Raw genomic sequence first — 20,383 nt, forward strand, 5'->3', positions numbered from 1 at the left:
CACATGCAGTCGGTGATTAGTATAAAAGATAAACATATGAATATTAAATGAAGGAAATTAAAATGACCAATAGCCATGATACATGTAGCTGGCCATACAATGTACATCATTTGTTTACTATCAGTTGCTAGGTTGCTATCCACAGCATTCGCTGATGATATAATAACAAGGAATTATTGGAATCTGGAATAATTTTGAATTCTGGAAAATTGATAAGAAATGAATGATGAAAACTAACCTAATTTAGGAGGGTTAGCCATGCGTGCATGGCTAAGAGGGTTAGTTAGTTCATACTGAAATAAAGGGGAAAGTAAATTTAACCTGAGCCATGCATGCATGGGAAAACTAACCAAACTAAAAAATTATTCCTGACTTAAATAATTCCTTGTTTAATATACATATTTTCATGATTTTAAAAGACTGTAATTGATATTTATGATTGTGGCTGTCTGTTAAAGCTTTTAACTTTAAAGATGTACAAAGTATTAAGGGGGTAAGAACACCTAAGGGAGTTAACTTTTAAAAGTCAGCTGAACGTTTTAATCGAACACTATTAGTAAAGAGAAATCAAGCTTCTCTATGATCAAAATAATTAGTGTTTGTCAAACTGCTATATATCCAATGAAATTATTCCTGTAAATTGTGTGCTTCAAATTTCTTGAAATTTTTATATTTTTGTCAACAGGTCAAAGTAAATATTTTGTCAAAATTTTATGGAAATTAAACAAACCAAAATCTTTTTGTATTCAAAGTGTTGTGTACCCCCCTAAACAGAATATACAGGACATAAACATGATAAACAACATTTGTGTTTGTATAAATGTAAATGAAGTTATGTTTTTTTTTTCTTCTTCAGATGAGGTTGGAGCAGTGGTATTTGACATAGGATCCTATTCTATTAGAGCTGGATATGCTGGAGAAGACTCCCCAAAAGTAAGAACAATTATGCAAATAAGCCAGTCAAGTCTTTCATCAATAACAAAATTGGCTCATTCACCCACATGTATGTACACGTCACTACTCTTGGGTTTGTCAAAAGAACTTTCTACCTCAGTAGTCTTGTGGTAGCTTGTTCACCTCAAGTGCGGGTGTTCATAAATTCAAACCCGGCCCAGTTAAACCAAAGACCTTGGAATTGGTATTTGCTGCTTTGCTGCTAAGCACACAACATTAAGGAGGTAGAGCAAAGACAAGTTGACTCGGAGTCAGAATAATGTGTCCTGGTAGGGTGACATGTTTTTCTGTGGACTGTTCTTGTGAACCAACACATTAAAAATCGAGCTCAGTATGTTGCTTTAGTACAAAGCAAGGAATATTCATATTTTCAACCTGAATATGCATTTAATTTGCCGCTGGACAATATACAGCCATCCATCAGCGTCATCAAAGTTGGAACAATATTTCATGTGGTACGAAAAATGTACATTTGTATGTATGTTGATTCTTTGACATGTACCCAATAGCACGTTTTTGTTTGTGATTGAATATTTTATTAAGTACATGGCATTACAAGTTGAAAATAAATGGCAAATTTATTATGCATGTCCACATTTTTCTTTGAAAAAAAAGTTATGGACAAGAGGTATAGATATATTTTGCAGCTTCAGTTAATGTTTTATGGTGTTTATAACTGGCATATCAATGCATATGAACCCATTTACTTCATAACTTTAAAAAAAAATAGACGTTTGTAATGAAATCATGATACAGCTGTACCTTTTGCTTATAGTATTTATTGCCACACACCTGAAAAGTATTTTGTTATGACAGAACTTATTTCATTCTAGGCAGAAATTCCCACACACATGTCAGTTGTTGATGACCCAGATGTTGCCATGGAAACAGATGATACAGAAAAGAGTATTAAAGGTCCTAGCAAAAAATATTACATTGACACAGGTGCCATCAAAGTACCGAGAAAGGGAGCAGAAATATCCACATTTATTAAAGATGGCATGAGTAAGTGGTGGATGAAACTTTCTTTCAAAATGACATACTGTGGATTCATTTATTTTTGTGGAAACCAATTTTCGTGGATTGAGGGAAAATTGTTGTTTTGTGGATATTTGATTTCATAGTTTTGTCAAATCTGCATATATGCGATAAGTGAGTCTCATTGGAGTCTTAGCATGATGCGGGATTGACTGATTTTTTATACGACAGCAAAAAATTTTTTGGTGGTCGTATATTGGTATGAAGTTGGCGTCTTGTCGTCGTCGTTGTCGTCATCATCGTCCGAAGACACATTAGTTCTCGCACTCTAACTTTAGTTTAAGTGAATGGATCTCAATGAAATTTTACCATAAGGTTCAATACGACAAAAGGAAGGTGGGGATTGATTTTGGGGGTTATGGTACCCACAGTTAAGGAATTAGGGGCCAAACAGGGGCCAAAAATAAGCATTTTTGTAACTTCCAGACATAACTTGTGTGTAAGTGTATGGATCTCTCTGACATTGTACCACAAGGTTCCATATCACAAAGGGAATGCTGGGATTGAATTTGGGGGTAATTGCCTCCAAATTTTAGGAATTAGGGGCCAAAAAGGGGCAAAAAACAAGCATTTTCTAGTTTCATGACAATAACTTGTGTGTAAGTGTATGGATCTCTCTGACATTATATCACAAGGATCCATATCACAAAGGGAATGCTGGAATAGAGTTTGGGGGTAATTGCCCAAAAAGTTAAGGAATAAGGGGCCAAAAATAAGCATTTTTCTAGTTTCCAGACAATAACTTGTGTTCAAATGTATGGATCTCTCTGAAATTGTACTGCAAGGTACCATACCACAAAGGGAAGGCTGGGATTGATTTTGGGGGTAATTCCCTAGAAATTTTAGTAATTAGGGGCCATAAAAGGGCAAAAAAACAAGCATTTTTCTAGTTTCAGGACAATAACTTGTGTGTAAGTGTATGGATCTTTATGAAATTGTACTGCAAGGTTCCATATTACAAAGGGAAAGCTGGGTTTGAGTTTGGGGGTAATTGCCCTAAACGTTTAGGAATTTGGGGCCAAAAAACAAGCATTTTTCTAGTTTCCAGACAATAACTTGTGTTCAAGTGTATGGATCTCTGTGAAATTGTACTGCAAGGTACCATACCACAAAGGGAAAGCTGGGATTGAGTTTGGGGGTGATGAATCATAAGGGGGTTCAAAAAATCGGAGGGGATTTTTTTTTCCTTTTTTTTCTTTAAAATTTTCCATTTTAAATTGGCTATTTCTGATTTATATATAAAAGCAAATAATAATGATATGGTTTGAATAGGTAAATTTAAATTTTTTAAGTTCTTAGACCACTTTCATTCTGTGTGAGAAACCTATGCTGGGTCAAATATTTAATTACAATCCAAATTCAGTGCTGTATCAAGCTTGAATGTTGTGTCAATACTTGCCCCAACTGTTCAGGGTTCAACCTCTGCGGTCGTATCAAGCTGCGCCCCAGCGGAGCATTTTATTTAAATTGTGTCACTTGAAAGTCACATTATTTTGCGTGAATACTGGAAACGAAGTTGGGCTGGACACATGAAATTACAAGCTCTATTATTACAATGATAAGGGGGATACAGGATTCTTACTAAACAATTATAAGTTGGGATCCGGGATCTGAACCCCCCCCCCAATGAGACCCCCTATAAAGAAAATTTGTACTTTGTTGAACCTTTAAATTTGTTGTTAGCCTTTATCCATGAAATCCACTAAAAATTGGTATCCACAATGAATCCACAAACATCTTTATTCGGATGACAATATTTTTTTCCCTGCTTAGAAAAGCATAATCACTTTGATTTTAGTTTGTAGGGAGGTACTTTTTCATCATGATCTATGAATACCATTTTAAAAGAATTCTAAATTTCATGTAGTAAAGTTTGAAGGGTAAAAATACAGGGAACTGCCTGGAGATGCATGTCAAGATGAACAAAAACAATATGAATAAGATAAAAACAAAGATAAACTGAAATATGGCAATTAGTTAAACACTAAAAATAAGAAGATGTGGTATGATTGCCAATGAGACAACTCTCCACCAGAGACCAAATGACATAGAAGTTACCAACTATAGGTTACCTTATGGCCGGTTTAAATTGTTTTCCATTTTGTCATGGTGAGGCTTTTTACAGGTAACTATCAGTTTTGGGTTTTGCTCTCTTTAGAAGGCTGTACGGTGACCTATAGTTGCCTACATCCACATCCTGTTGTATCATGTGGATAATTGTCTCAATGACAATCATATCTCATTTCCTTAAAATCATAATGCTAAATTAAATCCAAATATTATCTCATTGTATGTTGTATACAATTATTTTATTACAGTTGATAATTGGGACATGTATGAAGAATTGATGGATCATATCTACAACAAATCTATAAAATCAGAATCTAATCTACATCCTGTTATGATGTCAGAACCAGCCGTATGTATATTCATATTTTATTACATGTAGGCACTACCCCGTTAGTTATTTTGTATGGGCTTCCTGATTATTATTTATTTTAACTGCCTAAGTGGTCTAATGGTAGCCAGTTTGCCATGAGTTCAATCTCAAGCCACGTCACACAATAATTGAAAATTTGTATTTTCTGCTTCTTTGCTCTGAAAGAAGCATTTAGGAGTAGGAGCAAAGATTGGTCAGCATAAAGAGTCTTGGTTCAGTGACTTGATTTCCTGGAGACTTTTGCCTTGTGAGTAATCACAGTCTTCACGCTTAACCACAAGTCATACGGCCATGGCTTGTAAAATTGCTCAGGGGCTTGTAAAATTCTTCTCTACAAGCCAACAGAAACCAACTAAAGTTTTCTTAAAATTGAGCCCTGGGCTTGTGGACTCGAAAGTTTATCGTGAAGGCTGTAATCACATTAAAAATCAGACTCTGTTTAATGCAAAAGCAGGGTTCATATTCATACTACATTTATTTGTTCTTGTCCTAAATTTGAATTTAATTTGCCACTGGACGTTAAACAGCCATTCATCATCATCCTTTGTTATTTAAAAGTTATCAAGGGCAACATTTTTTTGTCCACAAATATTTGTAATCTCTCATAAAAAATGTTTGTTTCACTTAGAATCATTTGAAAGAACTTAAGAATTACAGGGTAAGGAGTAGGGGTATTAAGGCCCAGTTTTGGTCCAAACATTTTTTTTTTTTTGAAAACTATTTAAAATTTGAACATGATTTTTGGAAATGTGATGTGATATCAAACTTTTTTGAGTTATGATTTAACAAAGAAATTAACAAAGAAAGTTTTATTAACCAAATTCAGGCTTTTGAAATTAGTTAATTGGCATTTGGTCAATCTGATGAATGAATCTTGACATGGAATTCAATTTCAGAACATTTATTCTGCTCTTCAGAGAGTAGCTAGATATTTTTCAGATGTGCTTTAAAAAAAAATATCTTGTTGTCAGGAACCATGACAACAATAGACTATTTTTATGTTACCGAATTTTGACTCTGCTTTATATAATAAAATTAAATATGTAATCGTGCAATTGGGGGGAAAGTTTACTGTTTTCTGATGGTTTTGCCCTGTATAGAAACATATAACAGTTTAATAATTTTCCCCCAAAATTGTACCAATTGAAAGCTTGTTTTTACTTCTTTACTTTGCTCTTACTTGACAGAGCACCAGGATTTCTTACCACAGAGAAGGTAACCTGTAGAAAAAATATAAATTCAAGTGTCAAAAGTTGGTAATATGAAAAAAGTCTATTAGGTCATTATATTTGGTACCCGTTAATGAGACCGCAACCGACACCTTAAAACACCATACAAACAAATTGCAGATAATTTTTCCTTGTCTTCTAATATATTTGAAAATTGAAATTTCCCATTGTCATATGCTCAATAATAGTTGAGAGACTTAAATTTGACTTAATCTTTTTCAGTGGAATGTTAAAGGAAAAAGAGAAAAGTTGGCAGAAATCATGTTTGAGAAGTACAATGTTCCAGCTTTCTTCCTCTGTAAAAATGCAGTACTAACAGCGTATCCTTCATAGAAAATTAGTTGTAGATTTGTAGTGTGGACAGTTAAAGTATATAATTTGAAACAGTTAAACATTCATTTCTTTCGGTTTCATTTACTTTGAAAAATCCTGAAACATTTTTCTTGCCAAAATAAATGAATCTACATTTTCTATTGTAAAGACCTCATTCCTGTAAATGCTGTTATTTGAAGTCTCAGGTGAAAACATTCTAAGTGATACAATAAGTTTTGAGCATCAGGAATATTTTTCAAATACTGAAACTGCATAAACAACTTTGATATGTTACATTTTAAAGTTGTAGATTAGATGTTATCGTAATAAAAAAAAAACATAATGACGAAAATTGACTTTTTTTCCAGTCTTTGCGCATAAACCACAGGCCCACTAGCCCAGGCTTGTAAAACTTCTGTCGGGCCTGTAAAAATCATCTCCACAGGCCAATATAATCTAACTGAAATTTTTCGAAAATTCAGCCTTGGCCTTTAGATTCAAAAGTCTATTGTGAAGACTGTTTACAAGCTCATACACTGCATTTATATTATGCTAGAGTGTGAAGAAAGAAAAACAGTTTTAATCCATTAAAAAAATATTTTTTTTTAGCAATTCTATCTTTATACTGATAGACTGTCCAAACCAACAAGAACTGTTCAAAGGGAAATAACTGCAGTTTTACAATTCCTACATTGTATATATTCAATATGTTTTTTTTACATTACCTGTTTTTGCATTCAGAGATTCATAAATAATATCTGTTTTGCATTTCCTATCTTACATTAAATAAAATAAATTTCGAGGTGTTCTAAAAGAAAGAGTTTCTCAGTGAATTATTTTTTTCTATGTTAAAAAAACCTTCTGGAAAACTGTTGATCAATTTAAATTCAGTTTGATCACAATTAAGACATTATAGTTAAAGACGACTGTATTATCAATCCTTAACTCTATACAAGATTTGCTAATGGAAGGTCTACAGGACTTGTATTAGACAGTGGTGCCACACACACATCGGCTGTACCTGTATATGATGGCTATGTAATACAACAAGGTAAATGTTTTACTTTCACCAGTGTTTGAAAGAAATTATAATACTGTGGATTCATTAGGGAGCTACCATTTGATTTTTAGCGTGGGGGGTGCTAGGATGAAATTTGAAGGATGAGCAACTTGGCAAAAAAAAAAGGCAGGATTACAATTTATGTTAAAAAAGTCAGGATAAACTAATAAAAAAAAAGGCAGGACTGAATAGAGTTAAAAATAAAAGGGCGGGACAGAGATTACAACTAAAAAAAAAGGCAGGACAAAATTTTTCATCCTATTCTCAGAATGCTTGTTTACTAAGTTCTTCGCGATTGTTTGCCATGGATCCTTGCAAACAGTTTACCTTTAAGCAATAAAAATTGACCGCCACAAAACGTCACCTATTTGCAGACAGTATATAACCAAATTACACAGAACAGACTGCTGATCTTTTAACAAAAAAACATTCAGATGTGACATACGTCAAAAATTACTCTTAAATAGATGGTTTAAATATATAGATAGCAAAAGCACAAATAAAAAATAATTTCTACTGAATTAGAGAGTACTTGTTTGAAAATTGTTACATTTATGTTTAATGACCTATTTCTACATTACAGCTATCGTTAAGTCACCTTTAGCTGGAGATTTCATCTCCATGGAAATTAAAAAGTTAATGGAAGAATTAGAAATAGACGTTGTCCCCCCTTATCAGATCAAAACAAAAGTAAGTATATGGTTTAACTTGTATTTTGCAATGATGAAAATTGGTCATACGATTTTATAAACATTCTTTTTCAAGACCTCAAATTTATTGTTCAGTATGGTTGCATGGTTAAAACTTATCAATTTATGGATAATTTTAAATTCCATTATTCTTGTAATAAAAAGCAACTTTTTAGCACACCTAACATGAAGAGGAAATCTGACACAAGAACTTGAAGAAAAAATGTTCAGAATTTTGATATCTACTGACTGTCCATGTCAGACAACTTAAAAGGAGTTAATGCCCTTATATGACATATTTTACCTTTTATTAATTTTGCCGATTATCTTTATAACTATAAAGAATACAGATAAATGTTAAATAACAAAAATGACCAGCAAGACATTATCTACAAAAAGGTCAACATTTCCTAAATCATCAGTCGACTCCTTATTGGAATCAATGTCCTTTAATGACTATTTTTACCTTTTTCTCAGTTGTTACCTATTATCTGAAAAACTATGATAAATAGATAGAAACTTTGATCATCAGGACAAGATTTATAAATATGTCAACATTGCTGAAATTGTTAGTCGACTCATTACCCTTTTTCATTCTGGGCAAAAATTATAGAAGATAGAGAGAAACTGTAGACTGTAAAATGATCAGCAAGACATAATCAATAAAAGAGAGATTGTAGTCACAAATTCTATTCTTGTCTGTTACAGTGTTTATGATAGTGTGTTTTCTCTTTCAGGAACCAGTTGGTTTTATGGAGGAAGCAAAGTGGAAGAAGAAAGATATACCAGAAGTTACTAAGTCTTATCAGAATTATATGGTCAAGGTAAATCATTAACATTCAATAATGGCAGAGTGTAGGGATGTATTTTCAGATTGTTGGGCATAGTTTCAGTTTGGGCAATTTAGGAGGGGGGGATGAACAGGAGGCTTTTACCTTTTTTCAGGTATAGAAATAACTAATTCTACAACTAACAGATGATAATAGTAGTGCATGAGAAACATTGCAATTTATAAATAATTTTTTTTATCCAGAATGGGAGATAACTCTTGTCATAGTTTTTTAGAATAGAGTTAAGAAAGAGATTTTGTGGGTATACTTTAACCTAATTATAAAATTTAAAATATAAAAAGATATAAGAATTAAGATAAAATTTAAATTTTTAACTAAAATTAAATTTTATAAAAAGGTGTGTATGCAGATTGGTTTGGGACATGAAATCATGTTTCAATGAAATACAATTTTCCTAAATTCAGGAAATTTGGTGAAAGTGCAGTATCAGTGTTCTCCCCAGGCCGATATGACGCTGCGGTGCCGCAGCGCCTTCATAATATTTTTGCAGATCCCGCAGCGTCTTAATTGGCCGCTGTCCCTTAATACTTGATCCCGCAGCGTGTTAATTTTCACATTTTCATTATAAATGTTGGTTAAAATTGTCAAGTTACTGATCACCGCTGATGGGTCGGTCAGTGTTACGCAATAACTGATAATTAGTTTTACCTGAGCCACGCTTATCTCAGCCTTATCGGACTATGTTATCAGGTAATAGCGTAAATGATCATCAAGAAGATAGATATTTTTTGAAGAAAAATTAAAAATTTTAAAAACTTCAGTGCAGAAATTGAAGAAATAGATCGCAAATACATTGTATTTACGCATCGTGTGTGTGTTCACTTGACCATTTATATAACGAATTTTTTCATTGGTCGAGAAGAAGAATCTATTTAAACTCGACCAATGAACGTGTTGAATACACATAATAAATTTGAATACGATTGCTAAAGATATTTACGATGAAAACTATGAATGAAAGTATTAGTAGTTGAAAAAATTAAAATTAAGTTTGATTAAAGATAACGAGGAGTGATTTACTTTAATAGAAAGTGAAAAAATGTTGCTTGCAAGGTAAATTCGTCTGAAACTGTCATATTTTTAGAAATAAAATGATTATTGAACATCGATCGTGATTTCGTGCGTCGGGAAATATGTGACAATCAACATGGGTACAGAATCGCCGCAGCTTCTGTATAATGTCACTGGTAAATAATTTCGAATAATTAACGAGTTTGTAAAGTTTCGTTTATATCTATCTGCCAAAGATAGGATTAAACAATAATACGCACGGAAGCGTAATGTGAATCTACGGAAACTGGTCAGCTGTTCATCAGGATCAGGATTTATAAAAAAATAATTGTTTTAAAAAGTTGTATACCAAATATCTTAACCATATTCGATTTTATTAATTCTGAATGAACATGTTCTCTGCAAATAACAAAGGGGTGAATTATAAGCAAAAGGTAGATGATGGAAGTAGAAGTTTTTTTCAGACCAATGACTTCTAATGAAAAGGGGAATACACCTCCATCTACACTGTCAGTATAAGCAGATTTCATTGCTTCTCCTAATCCCAACCAAGCTCAAGTTTTAGCAATTGATAAAAGCAAGCACCATGTTTCTGGTTTCAATGACAATTGGCTGACAGTTTTCATGGCTTAGAAATGTTAAAGGGGGTATAAGCAAAAGTTATTGTGAGAGGGAGGTTTAATTTTTAACCCTGAAGAGGATAAAGACAAAGTTGAGGAACAGACTGTCCAACAAAATAACACTATCTTGAAACAATATCCCTAGAAGGAGCAGAGAGTAGAGATGAATATTTATATTTTGACTTCTTTAATTGACTGAATATGAATAACTTTTGTGTTTAAAATCAATTTATTTCATATATATATTCTTGTAATTCATTAATACTCTGCATTATTAAACACATAACACAAAGCATTATAATTCATATTGCATGTCATGATTTATGACTTATTGCTTCAGATCACAAACGTTCACTCTAAAAAAAGAGTTACGCGCCCTTGAATTTTGCGCCTTAAAAAAATCCTGGGGAGAACACTGAGTATATCTACAGAATACTTAATACTGTGGATTCATTATAATTCGTTGGATACCAATTTTCGTGGATTTCGTGGGTACAGATGAAGAACGAATTTAAACGTTCAACGAATTACAGATTTTCCATAAGGTTGTGTGTAGACTTTGGCAAAACCATGAAATTAAATGTCCACGAAATTACAAGTTTTCATCAATCCACGAAATTTGGTACCCACGAAAGTAAATGAATCCACAATATATTACATTACGAAATCATGAAAATTATACAAATTATGTCATTACTAACAAAACCATGAGAATATGTCAAAATTTATATGTTTATAATTGCTTACATCCACTTCATTTGAACTTGGGTGGATAGTTGTCTCATTGGCAACCATACCACATGTCCTTATTTTTCTATTAGAGGTTTTATGGCTAGCGTTATTATCATTTATTGTTGCAGGATGTTTATCAAGATTTTGCAGCCTCTGTTGTTCAAGTTATGGATACACCTTATGAAAAAAGGTATACTATAAAAAAATTTACAGTACTACAAGTCTGTGGTCTCGTGGTACTAGAAGGAAATGGGGTACCTCATTTGATGATGAACAATATAAAAATTTGTGAAATTAATCTTCCAAATAAACATTTTCCCCTGTTTGTCATTAAAGGGGCATTAGCTGTCAAATTCATGTTCACCGATTTGACTGAAATTCTCATATTTGATTTATAACATACTAAAACGTAGATCCAAATTACAATAAGTCTGAAATTAACAATTAACAATGCATGTTGTAGATAATATATATCAGCATTTCGTGTGTATTTTAGTCTAGACGCCATCTAATTAACCATCGAGATGACCTCCGAAGACTGCCAACGATCACATAACCCAATATAAACATAAATATAAATAGATATATATAGTGACCTCGTGCAGTTGGACTTTTGTAGGTCTGTTTGATTTCATGTTATAGATTAAACAAATAATTTAATCATCGTTTTTACCTGTATAAGAATGATTTTTTATGGATAGAATCAGTCAACGAAATGGTTCACCTTTGTTTCACTTTCAATGTTGACATTCTTTTCCTTTTAATAGCTGAACACGACTAATATATGTGTAACCAATCTCTAGCTAATGGGTTAAATTGAAGGTCATATGAATACGGATTCAATGAGGTTGAATTATTCACTTGCAAGTGAATAATTCATCAGCGATGTTTCTTTGCTTATTTTGACAAAATTGAACCAAATTGGCTGCTAAAAGCAAATTATTATTTCATTATTTCACTTTTATTATTGATTTAACAAAAAAAATCATATTCTAATATTTTTCATATCTCATAGCTAATGCCCCTTTTTAACAGTAGTTAAAAAATGTGATGCGACGAATTATGATGAAACTTAAAATTTGCAAGTTACAGTAGCAAAAAATTCACATTTTTCATGAAATCATAATAATTAATCTCACATTTTTATTCAATGTTTAACAATCACAATAATAAATTCAGACAAAAATTTCTGAATTTACGGTTATAACTTCTCTAATAAATACAGGGGGCCTCAGTGGCCGAGTGGTCTAAGTAGTCCAACTACTGTATCACTAGCCAGTCAACACTGAGGTTGTGAGTTTTAATACCGCACAGGGCAGGTGCACTCAACTCCAATCTTAATTGACTTAGATTGTCAGTTTTCCTACCGAAGTTCGATGGTTCTCTCCAGTCACTCCAGCTTCCTCCACCAATAAAAACTAACCGCAACGAAATAGCACAATAGTGTTAAAAGTGGCTTAAAGACCAATCAATCAGTTAATCTAACAAATACAGGTAATTTCTTGATATATACAAAAATAAAAAAAATAAAACATTGATTTAAAATGGGAGATAACTATGATAATTCAATTTTACAATGAATCGTACTGTGAATTTGTTTAGTGACGATTCTTTTATTTTTGTAGTTCGTTGAAAGTCCACCTTTACTCACAAATAATAATACGCAAAGATTGTACTTCGTTGAAAGTCCACCTTTACTCACAAATAATAATACGCAAACATTGTACTTCGTTGAAAGTCTACCTTTACTCACAAATAATAATAAAGCCACAGTATTTTGTTATACACCAATAAAAATGAAACAGAAAATCAAAATACAAAAATCTAAAGAGCATTCAGAGGTCAACATTTTAGAGGTCAACATTTTGTCTGAAACAGGTGTCTTTTCAATATGTCAAGCTCTAAATCACTAAGAGTTCGGAAAAGTTGGGAATTAATTTTGCCAAGACTGCTGTGATTCATTATTTTCGTGGGATACAAACTTTGTGGATTCCACGGGTAAAGGTGAACTATGAACTTAAATGCAAAATGAAGTACAAATTTTCTGTAGGCCTTGGGCTGTTTTCTGCTCTTTGGTCGGGTTGTTGTCTCTTTGACACATTCCCTGTTTCCATTCTCAATTTTATTGTATGTAAATGTTGACACAACCATGAAATTAAATATTCAGTAAAATACAAAATTTTCTCAATCCTAGAAATTTGGTTCCCCTGAAAATAAATAAATCCACTGTACCAAAGATCGGTCATCAACACCAAAATTCCCAAATTAAAGGGGGGGGGGGGGGAGATATGGCAATAGACAACCACTACTGACAAGGCTCCTGACATAGGACAGATAATTCACATTTTTATGCCCACTGCCGACATTGGAGGGGGCATTAAGTGTAACCCTTGTCGTTCATCCATCCATCCGTCAATCAGTCCTTCCGTACATCCCTATATTGGTTTCCAATCTCTAACTTTAGTTTGCCTCAACCAAATGTTTTGAAACATAAACACAATGCTTATTACCACAAAACACAGATCAAGTTTGAATTTGGGTGGCGTCACTTTTACTGTTCTTGAGTTATGTCCCTTTATAACATTATATGCAAGTGGGGGCATCATCTGTGTCCCATGGACACATTAACCATTTATTTATAGTATTCATTGTATTTCAGTTCAGCAGACACCATGCCAAATATACATTATGAATTCCCAAATGGTTATAATCAAGATTTTGGATATGAAAAATATAAAGTTTGTGAGGGTTTGTTTGATCCCTCAATAATAAAGGTAAGTAACTCTTACTATAAAAGTCTGCTTGTGGCAAGGTGTGTTTGACATCCAATCTCAATTGACTAGGATTGAAAGTTTTCTGTGGTTCACTCCAGGGACTCTGACCTCCTCCACCATAAAAGAAATTGCTGTAATGATATATTCAAGAGTGATGAAAGTGGTGTTAAACACTAACAATCAATCAACCATGAAAAATCACATGATCACTATGAAGACAATGATGCATGTACCACAGAACTGTTTTAACTAGGAGAATCTGGGGCTCTTCTTGGCAGGTTGCAGAAATAAACTGATTGCAGTATAACATCAGTACTTGTCCAATCAAATTTGTCAACAGTTATAGTATAAAACATTTAATATTAATTTTTTTATCTTTGTCAATAAAATACTATAAATGTCTGTGGTCCAATAATACTTTTATATTTTTTTGACAGGATTTACCAAGTGGGAATACGATGTTAAGTGTTGGACATGTAGTAACAACTAGTGTAGGAATGTGTGATATTGACATTCGACCTGTAAGTATTAACCTTTGAACTGTAAATTAGAATTATTGACATTCAACCTGTAAGTATTAACCTTTGAACTGTAAATTTGAATTATTGACATTTGACCTGTAAATATTAACCTTTGAACTGTAAATTAGAATAATGATATTCGACCTGTTAGTATTAACCTTTGAACTGTAAATTAGAACTATTGACTTTCAACCTGTAGTATGAACCTTTGAACTGTAAATCAGAATTATTGACCTTCGACCTGTAAGTATTAACCTTTGAACTGTAAATAAGATTTATTGACATTCGACCTGTAAGTATTAATCTTTGAACTGTGAAAAGGGAAGACTTCAGAATTACAGCAGGTTAAATATTTATAGAATATTTTTATGTTATCTGTTTTTGATTTTATGCATGTGGTCAATGGATGTTAAAAAAATCATTAAAATATCAAAACCCATAATGAAAGTTTTAACATTGATGTTCCATAACCAGCCAGTAGTGCATATGTAACTAAATACAGAAAACTTTTAATAGAGTTGTCTATAATGCTGACTTTGATAGATTTAATATCGAATAAATATTGAGTTATCCAGAATTATACTCCGTGAGTATTACACAGTAGAGATTTATTGTTTCCTAAATATCTTTTTATAAAAAAAATTGTGATGTAAAGCAATATTACAAGAATGAACAGATTTATTTCCCATTCAATTTTTAAAAAATATGTTGATGGATTAAAAAAAACATGAAACAATCAAATTTAAAGAAATATTACAAGATATAAACAGAGTTATCTCCCTTTTAAATGGAAAAAAAAATATCTCCCTTTTTGAGTGTTTTGGTACAAATTATTGTAAAATCTTAGCAGAGTTATTATTTGTTTTTCAGAGTTTATACAGTAGTGTTATAGTGACTGGAGGGAACACATTATTACAGGGATTTACTGATAGATTAAACAGAGATTTAAGTACTAAGACACCTCCGGTAAGTAATTTTGTTTTTACTGTTTTATAGATTTCATATTAAACTATAAAATCTCTGTGAATCCACTAATTCATATAGTGGGACTGCTGCAACAATTTTTATTTTATGAAGATTACTGAAATTTATTGGGCATCACAACCTTTAATGTTGAACATTTAAATTTTTAGTTTATCTATACCCACAAAATAGTAGAAGAAATCAAACACGTTGAAATATCTACTTTCGTTTCATAGAACATTTAATTAAAATAATATCAAAGATTGAAGATATTTGAATAGATATATATACACACAAATAAACCTTAAATCATAAGTCATTTTAATCTGAGTGGCACACAAATTACTTTTGAAACTTTAATACCTTGGTAGAATACGATAGATAAATTTTTAAATCCAACGGAAAGTAACATGTGTAGGGGTTTATAAATAAATTACTGTAAATAACAAACCGTAAACGGAGAAAACAGATATCCACAAAATAAATGTAAAAATGCAAATATAAATAACTCTAACAAAGAAGACTACACAATTTCGTCAAGTCAATACCCTGGTTCATTTGACAATTAACACATAGGGATAAACCTATATCATGTATATAGAATAGTTGTACTTGTTAAAAATTTACAAGACCATTTATTGGGGTTACTGACTCTAGTCCTTTAAGAATTACCCTCAGCAAGAATAACTTGGTTCTCTACAACAAAATGGAGTGAACAAATTTATATGGTTACCACTTTGCCCATTGTTTGAACTGACTGACAATGAAAGTTTAGATTATTATAATATTCAAATAATGCAGACTTCAAAATATATTGGGCCTACCACCGTAGACCTAATTTCAGTTCCTTTTTATATGCCCGTTTACGGGACATATTATGGTATACCGTTGACCGTCTGTCCGTCCGTCCGTCTTCAACATGTCGGACATTTACTAAAAAACTCTTTACCCAATTTGCATAAAACTTTGGTGAATTGTATATATCTATTGACAAAAGCTCCCTTTCGTTTTTTAAATTTTAGATTTTACATTTCAGAGAAATGGGGTTTTATTCATTATAAAAAGGGGGGGTTTCCAATTTTCGGACAATAACTAAAAAATGCTTTCTCCAATTTGCAAGAAACTTTGGTCAATTGTTTTTATCTATTGACATAAGCTCCCTATCAATTTTTGTAAATTTTAGATTTTATGTTTTCGAGTTATGGGGTTTTATTCATTAAAAAAAGGGGGATTTTCCAGTTTTCGGACAAGAACTCAAAAATGCTTTCAGCAGTTCTCATGAAACCTTGGTGAATTGTTTATATCTATTGATGTAAGCTCCCTTTTGATTTTTATAAATTTTAGATTTTACGTTTCTGAGTTATGGGGTTTTATTCATTAAAAAAAGGGGGATTTTTCAGTTTTCGGAAAATAAGTATAAAATGCTTTCAGCAGTTCTCATGAAACTTTGGTGAATTGTTTATATCTATTGATGTAAGCTGCCTTTTGATTTTTATAAATTTTTAGATTTTATGTTTTCGAGTTATGGGGTTTTATTCATTAAAAAAAGGGAGATTTTCCAGTTTTTTGACAATACCTTTAAAGTGCTTTGAGCAGTTTTCATTAAACTTTCGTGCGTGGTTTATATCTATTAAGATAACCTCCCTTTATTTGTTTATAGTCTGACAACAGATTTACTAAGTATTGCGCAACAGCACATTATATTGCACAACAGCAAGAAATCTTTAATTGAATATAAATTCAATTCATATAACCAATTTCAAGTTCTACATTTATTCTATTCTATTCTAACCTATAATATGTCAAATATTTAATTACAATCCAAATTCAGACCTGTATCAAGCTTGAATATTGTGTCCATTTTTGCCACAACTGTTCAGGGTTGGACCTCTGCGGGCGTATCCAGCTGCACTCAGCGAAGCAGTTTATTATGAATGAGTTATGCCTATTGACACAAGGTCAATTGGTGTAAATGATGTCTTTGAACAATCAGCTCTTAATTTGACACAATACCTTAATATAAAGATAAGGATATAAGGTATGATTGCCAATGAGACAATTATCCACAAAATTTCAAATGAAGTGGATGTAAGCAGTTATAGGCAACCTTATGCTTAAGCATTGTGACATTTGAAATTTACAGGAAAATTCTCAAAATGTGAAAGTTGTTCATCACTATTGACTTGGCTTCTGTTTTAAATTTCAAATTTAAGCATGCAACTATGGAAATATATGACCTGACATTTGAGGGTTTCAGAAAAATTAAATCGCATAAATACTTATACATGTTTTTACCAATTTAGCAAAGATTTTTACTATATTAACTAGACAATAAGTTGATTAAAAGGATATTATGACTGTTTCAATTTACTCAGTTCTACTTCATTGGTGGTACAAAAATGTATAATATGTAGAGTTTTATGAAAAAAAGCCTCCATATGTTTTTTTAACAATAAAAAACATTTTGTATTTCTCATCCCCTTTTAAGCTCACCTGGCTCACCCCGCCTGCAAACCAAGATGGCTGACATGGCTAAAAATAGAACATAGGGGTAAAATGCAAGTTTTGCCTATTATTTTGAAAACCGCTATAAGTAGAGAAATTCACACACAAGCAAAAATGTTCAGAAAGATGAGCTCTAACTATTGTCCATTTATGTCAAAACTGTCAGATGACTTCTTATAGGAGTTATTGTCCTTAAATGTCCAATTTTACCATTTAAACAATTTTTTCCCCTATAAACACGAAAATTATAATTAATAGACAGAATATATAAATAGCAAAAATGATCAGCAAGACAAGATCTCCAAATAAGTCAACAAGACCAAAATCGTCAGACGACTTCTTAATAGAGTTATTGCCCTTTAATGACAATTTTTATCAGATTTTTGCTTTTTTGCCATATATCTTGAAAACTGTAGTAGATAGATAACAACTTTAAAAAGCACAAATGATCAGCAAGATAAGATCTACAAATAAGTCACCATGGTTGAAATCTTCAGTGATTGGAGTTATTGCCCTTTAATAATAATTTTTTGCATTTTTTGCCTACTACCGGTATCTTGAAAACTATATTAGATGGATAGAAACTTTAGAAGGAAAAATTGTCAGCAGGATTAGATCTACAAATATGTCAACATGACTGAAATTGTCAGTTAACTCGTGATAGAGTTGTTCCAATTTAATGATGATTTTCACTAAAAAGTGGCCATAGTTGAAGATGCAGGTGAGTGACACAGGCTCTTTTGAGCCTCTAGTTAATGTCTGTGAAACAGAGAATTTATTTTTATGTCATAATCTTGTGAAAAGAGATGACATTTTATTTCTTGAAATAACAGTGTTAAGAAAAGAAGAGGAAAGGCATGGTTACATTAATTAACATTTAATTAAGATGAAGACTGATGTTTCAATTTTCAATGAAACAGTTCTTTTTGAAAAAAAAAAACACTTTGTAGCTTTATTTTTATTACATATTTAGTGTATTACAAAAAGTGAAATCTGACAATCAGCAATTTTATCTTTCTTCATTTCAAATGTCAATTTTAGGTAACAAGTGCTATTCCCATTAAAGTGTATGTGGGAGGGTACCAGAAGGGAAGTTTTTGTCTCGCCTTGACGGAGTCAAAAAGCGAGACATAGGTATGCTGTTTCCAGCGGCGGCGGCGTCAACAATGTATTAGTTTGTGATTAGGTCTAGTTTATGGTGAACCACTAGTGGTAGGTCAATGATATTTGGTATGCAGTTGTATAAGCATTGGCATATCTCATTTCCATGGAGATTTTTTGGCCACACCCCCTCTGTCATGGTCTATTGACTTTGACATTTTTGCTTAGTTTTCATGTATTAGTTTGTGATTAGGTCAGTTTCTGGTGAACCACTAGTGGTAGGTAAATGATATTTTGTATACATTTGTATAAGCATTGGATTATCTCATTTCCATGGAGATTATTTGGCCACGCCCCCTCTGTCATGGTCTATTGACTTAAATTTTTGCTTAGTTTTCATGTATTAGTTTGTGATTAGATCAGTTTAAGGGGAACTGTTAGTGGTAGGTCAATGATAATTGGTATGCAGTTGTATAATCATCAGCAGATCTCATTTCCATGGAGTATATTTGGTCCTTACCCCTCAGTCAAGGTCTATTGACTTTGAAAATTTTGCTTAGTTTACATGCATTAGTTTTTATACGCCCGTTTACGGGACGTATTATGGTATACCGTTGACTGTCTGTCCGTCTGTCTGTCCGTCCGTCTGTCGTCAACATGTCTGACATTAACTCAAAAACGCTTTAACCAATATGCATGAAACTTTGGTGAATTGTTTATATCTATTGACGTGAACTCCCTTTCGTTTTTTATAAATTTCGGATTTACCATTTCCAAGTTTTGGGGTTTTATTTATTAAAAAAGGGTTGATTTTCCAGTTTGTGGACAATAACTCAAAAACAATTTCACCAATTTGCAAGAAACTTTGGGGAATTGTTTATTTCTATCAACATGAGTTCCCTTTTGATTTTTGTCGAGCCTTCGACTTTAGTCGAAAAAGCGAGACATAGCGATCCTACATTCCGTCGGCGTCGTCGTTGTCGTAGGCGGCGTCCACAAATATTCACTCTGTGGTTAAAGTTTTTGGAAGTTTAATAACTTTCTTAAACTATCCTGGATTTCTACCAAACTTGGACAGAAGCTTGTTTATGATCATAAGATAGTATCCAGAAGTAAATTTTGTAAAAATAAAATTCCATTTTTTCCTTATTTTACTTTTAAATGGACTTAGATTTTCTGCTGGGAAACAACACATTCACTCTGTGGTTAAAGTTTTTAAAATTTTAATAACTTTCTTATACTGTTTTGAATTTGTACCAAACTTGGACAGAAGCTTGTTTATGATCAAAAGCTAGTATCTAGAAGGAAATTTTGTAAAAAAATAAATCCATTTTTTCCGTATTTTACTTTTAAATGAACTTAGATTTTCTGCCAGGAAACAACATATTCACTCTGTGGTTAAAGTATTTAAAATTTAAATAACTTTCTTATTCTATTTTGGATTTGTACCAAACTTGGACAGAAGCTTGTTTATGATCAAATGCTAGTATCTAGAAGGAAATTTTGTTTTTTTCCAGTTAACATTACATTCAGTCTACAGTTAAAGTTTTTAAACATTAATTAGATTCATAAACTATCCTGGA

General features: G+C 32.2%; 1 protein-coding gene across 1 annotated transcript in view; it reads left to right on the forward strand.

Moving 5' to 3' along the window:
* The window catches only part of LOC127706273 (actin-like protein 6B), a 49,013-nt gene that overhangs the window by 5,007 nt on the left and 23,623 nt on the right, over window positions 1-20,383 (forward strand). The window contains exons 2-12 of the mRNA XM_052210772.1: window positions 857-933; window positions 1,788-1,959; window positions 4,311-4,411; window positions 5,884-5,981; window positions 6,930-7,024; window positions 7,617-7,723; window positions 8,460-8,546; window positions 11,065-11,126; window positions 13,596-13,710; window positions 14,148-14,231; window positions 15,102-15,197. Coding sequence (XP_052066732.1) covers window positions 857-933; window positions 1,788-1,959; window positions 4,311-4,411; window positions 5,884-5,981; window positions 6,930-7,024; window positions 7,617-7,723; window positions 8,460-8,546; window positions 11,065-11,126; window positions 13,596-13,710; window positions 14,148-14,231; window positions 15,102-15,197 — 1,094 coding nt within the window. The remainder of the gene's footprint in view (window positions 1-856; window positions 934-1,787; window positions 1,960-4,310; window positions 4,412-5,883; window positions 5,982-6,929; window positions 7,025-7,616; window positions 7,724-8,459; window positions 8,547-11,064; window positions 11,127-13,595; window positions 13,711-14,147; window positions 14,232-15,101; window positions 15,198-20,383) is intronic.

Source organism: Mytilus californianus, unplaced genomic scaffold (genome assembly GCF_021869535.1).
Source record: "Mytilus californianus isolate M0D057914Y unplaced genomic scaffold, xbMytCali1.0.p SCAF_6, whole genome shotgun sequence".
Taxonomy (NCBI): Eukaryota; Metazoa; Mollusca; class Bivalvia; order Mytilida; family Mytilidae; genus Mytilus; species Mytilus californianus.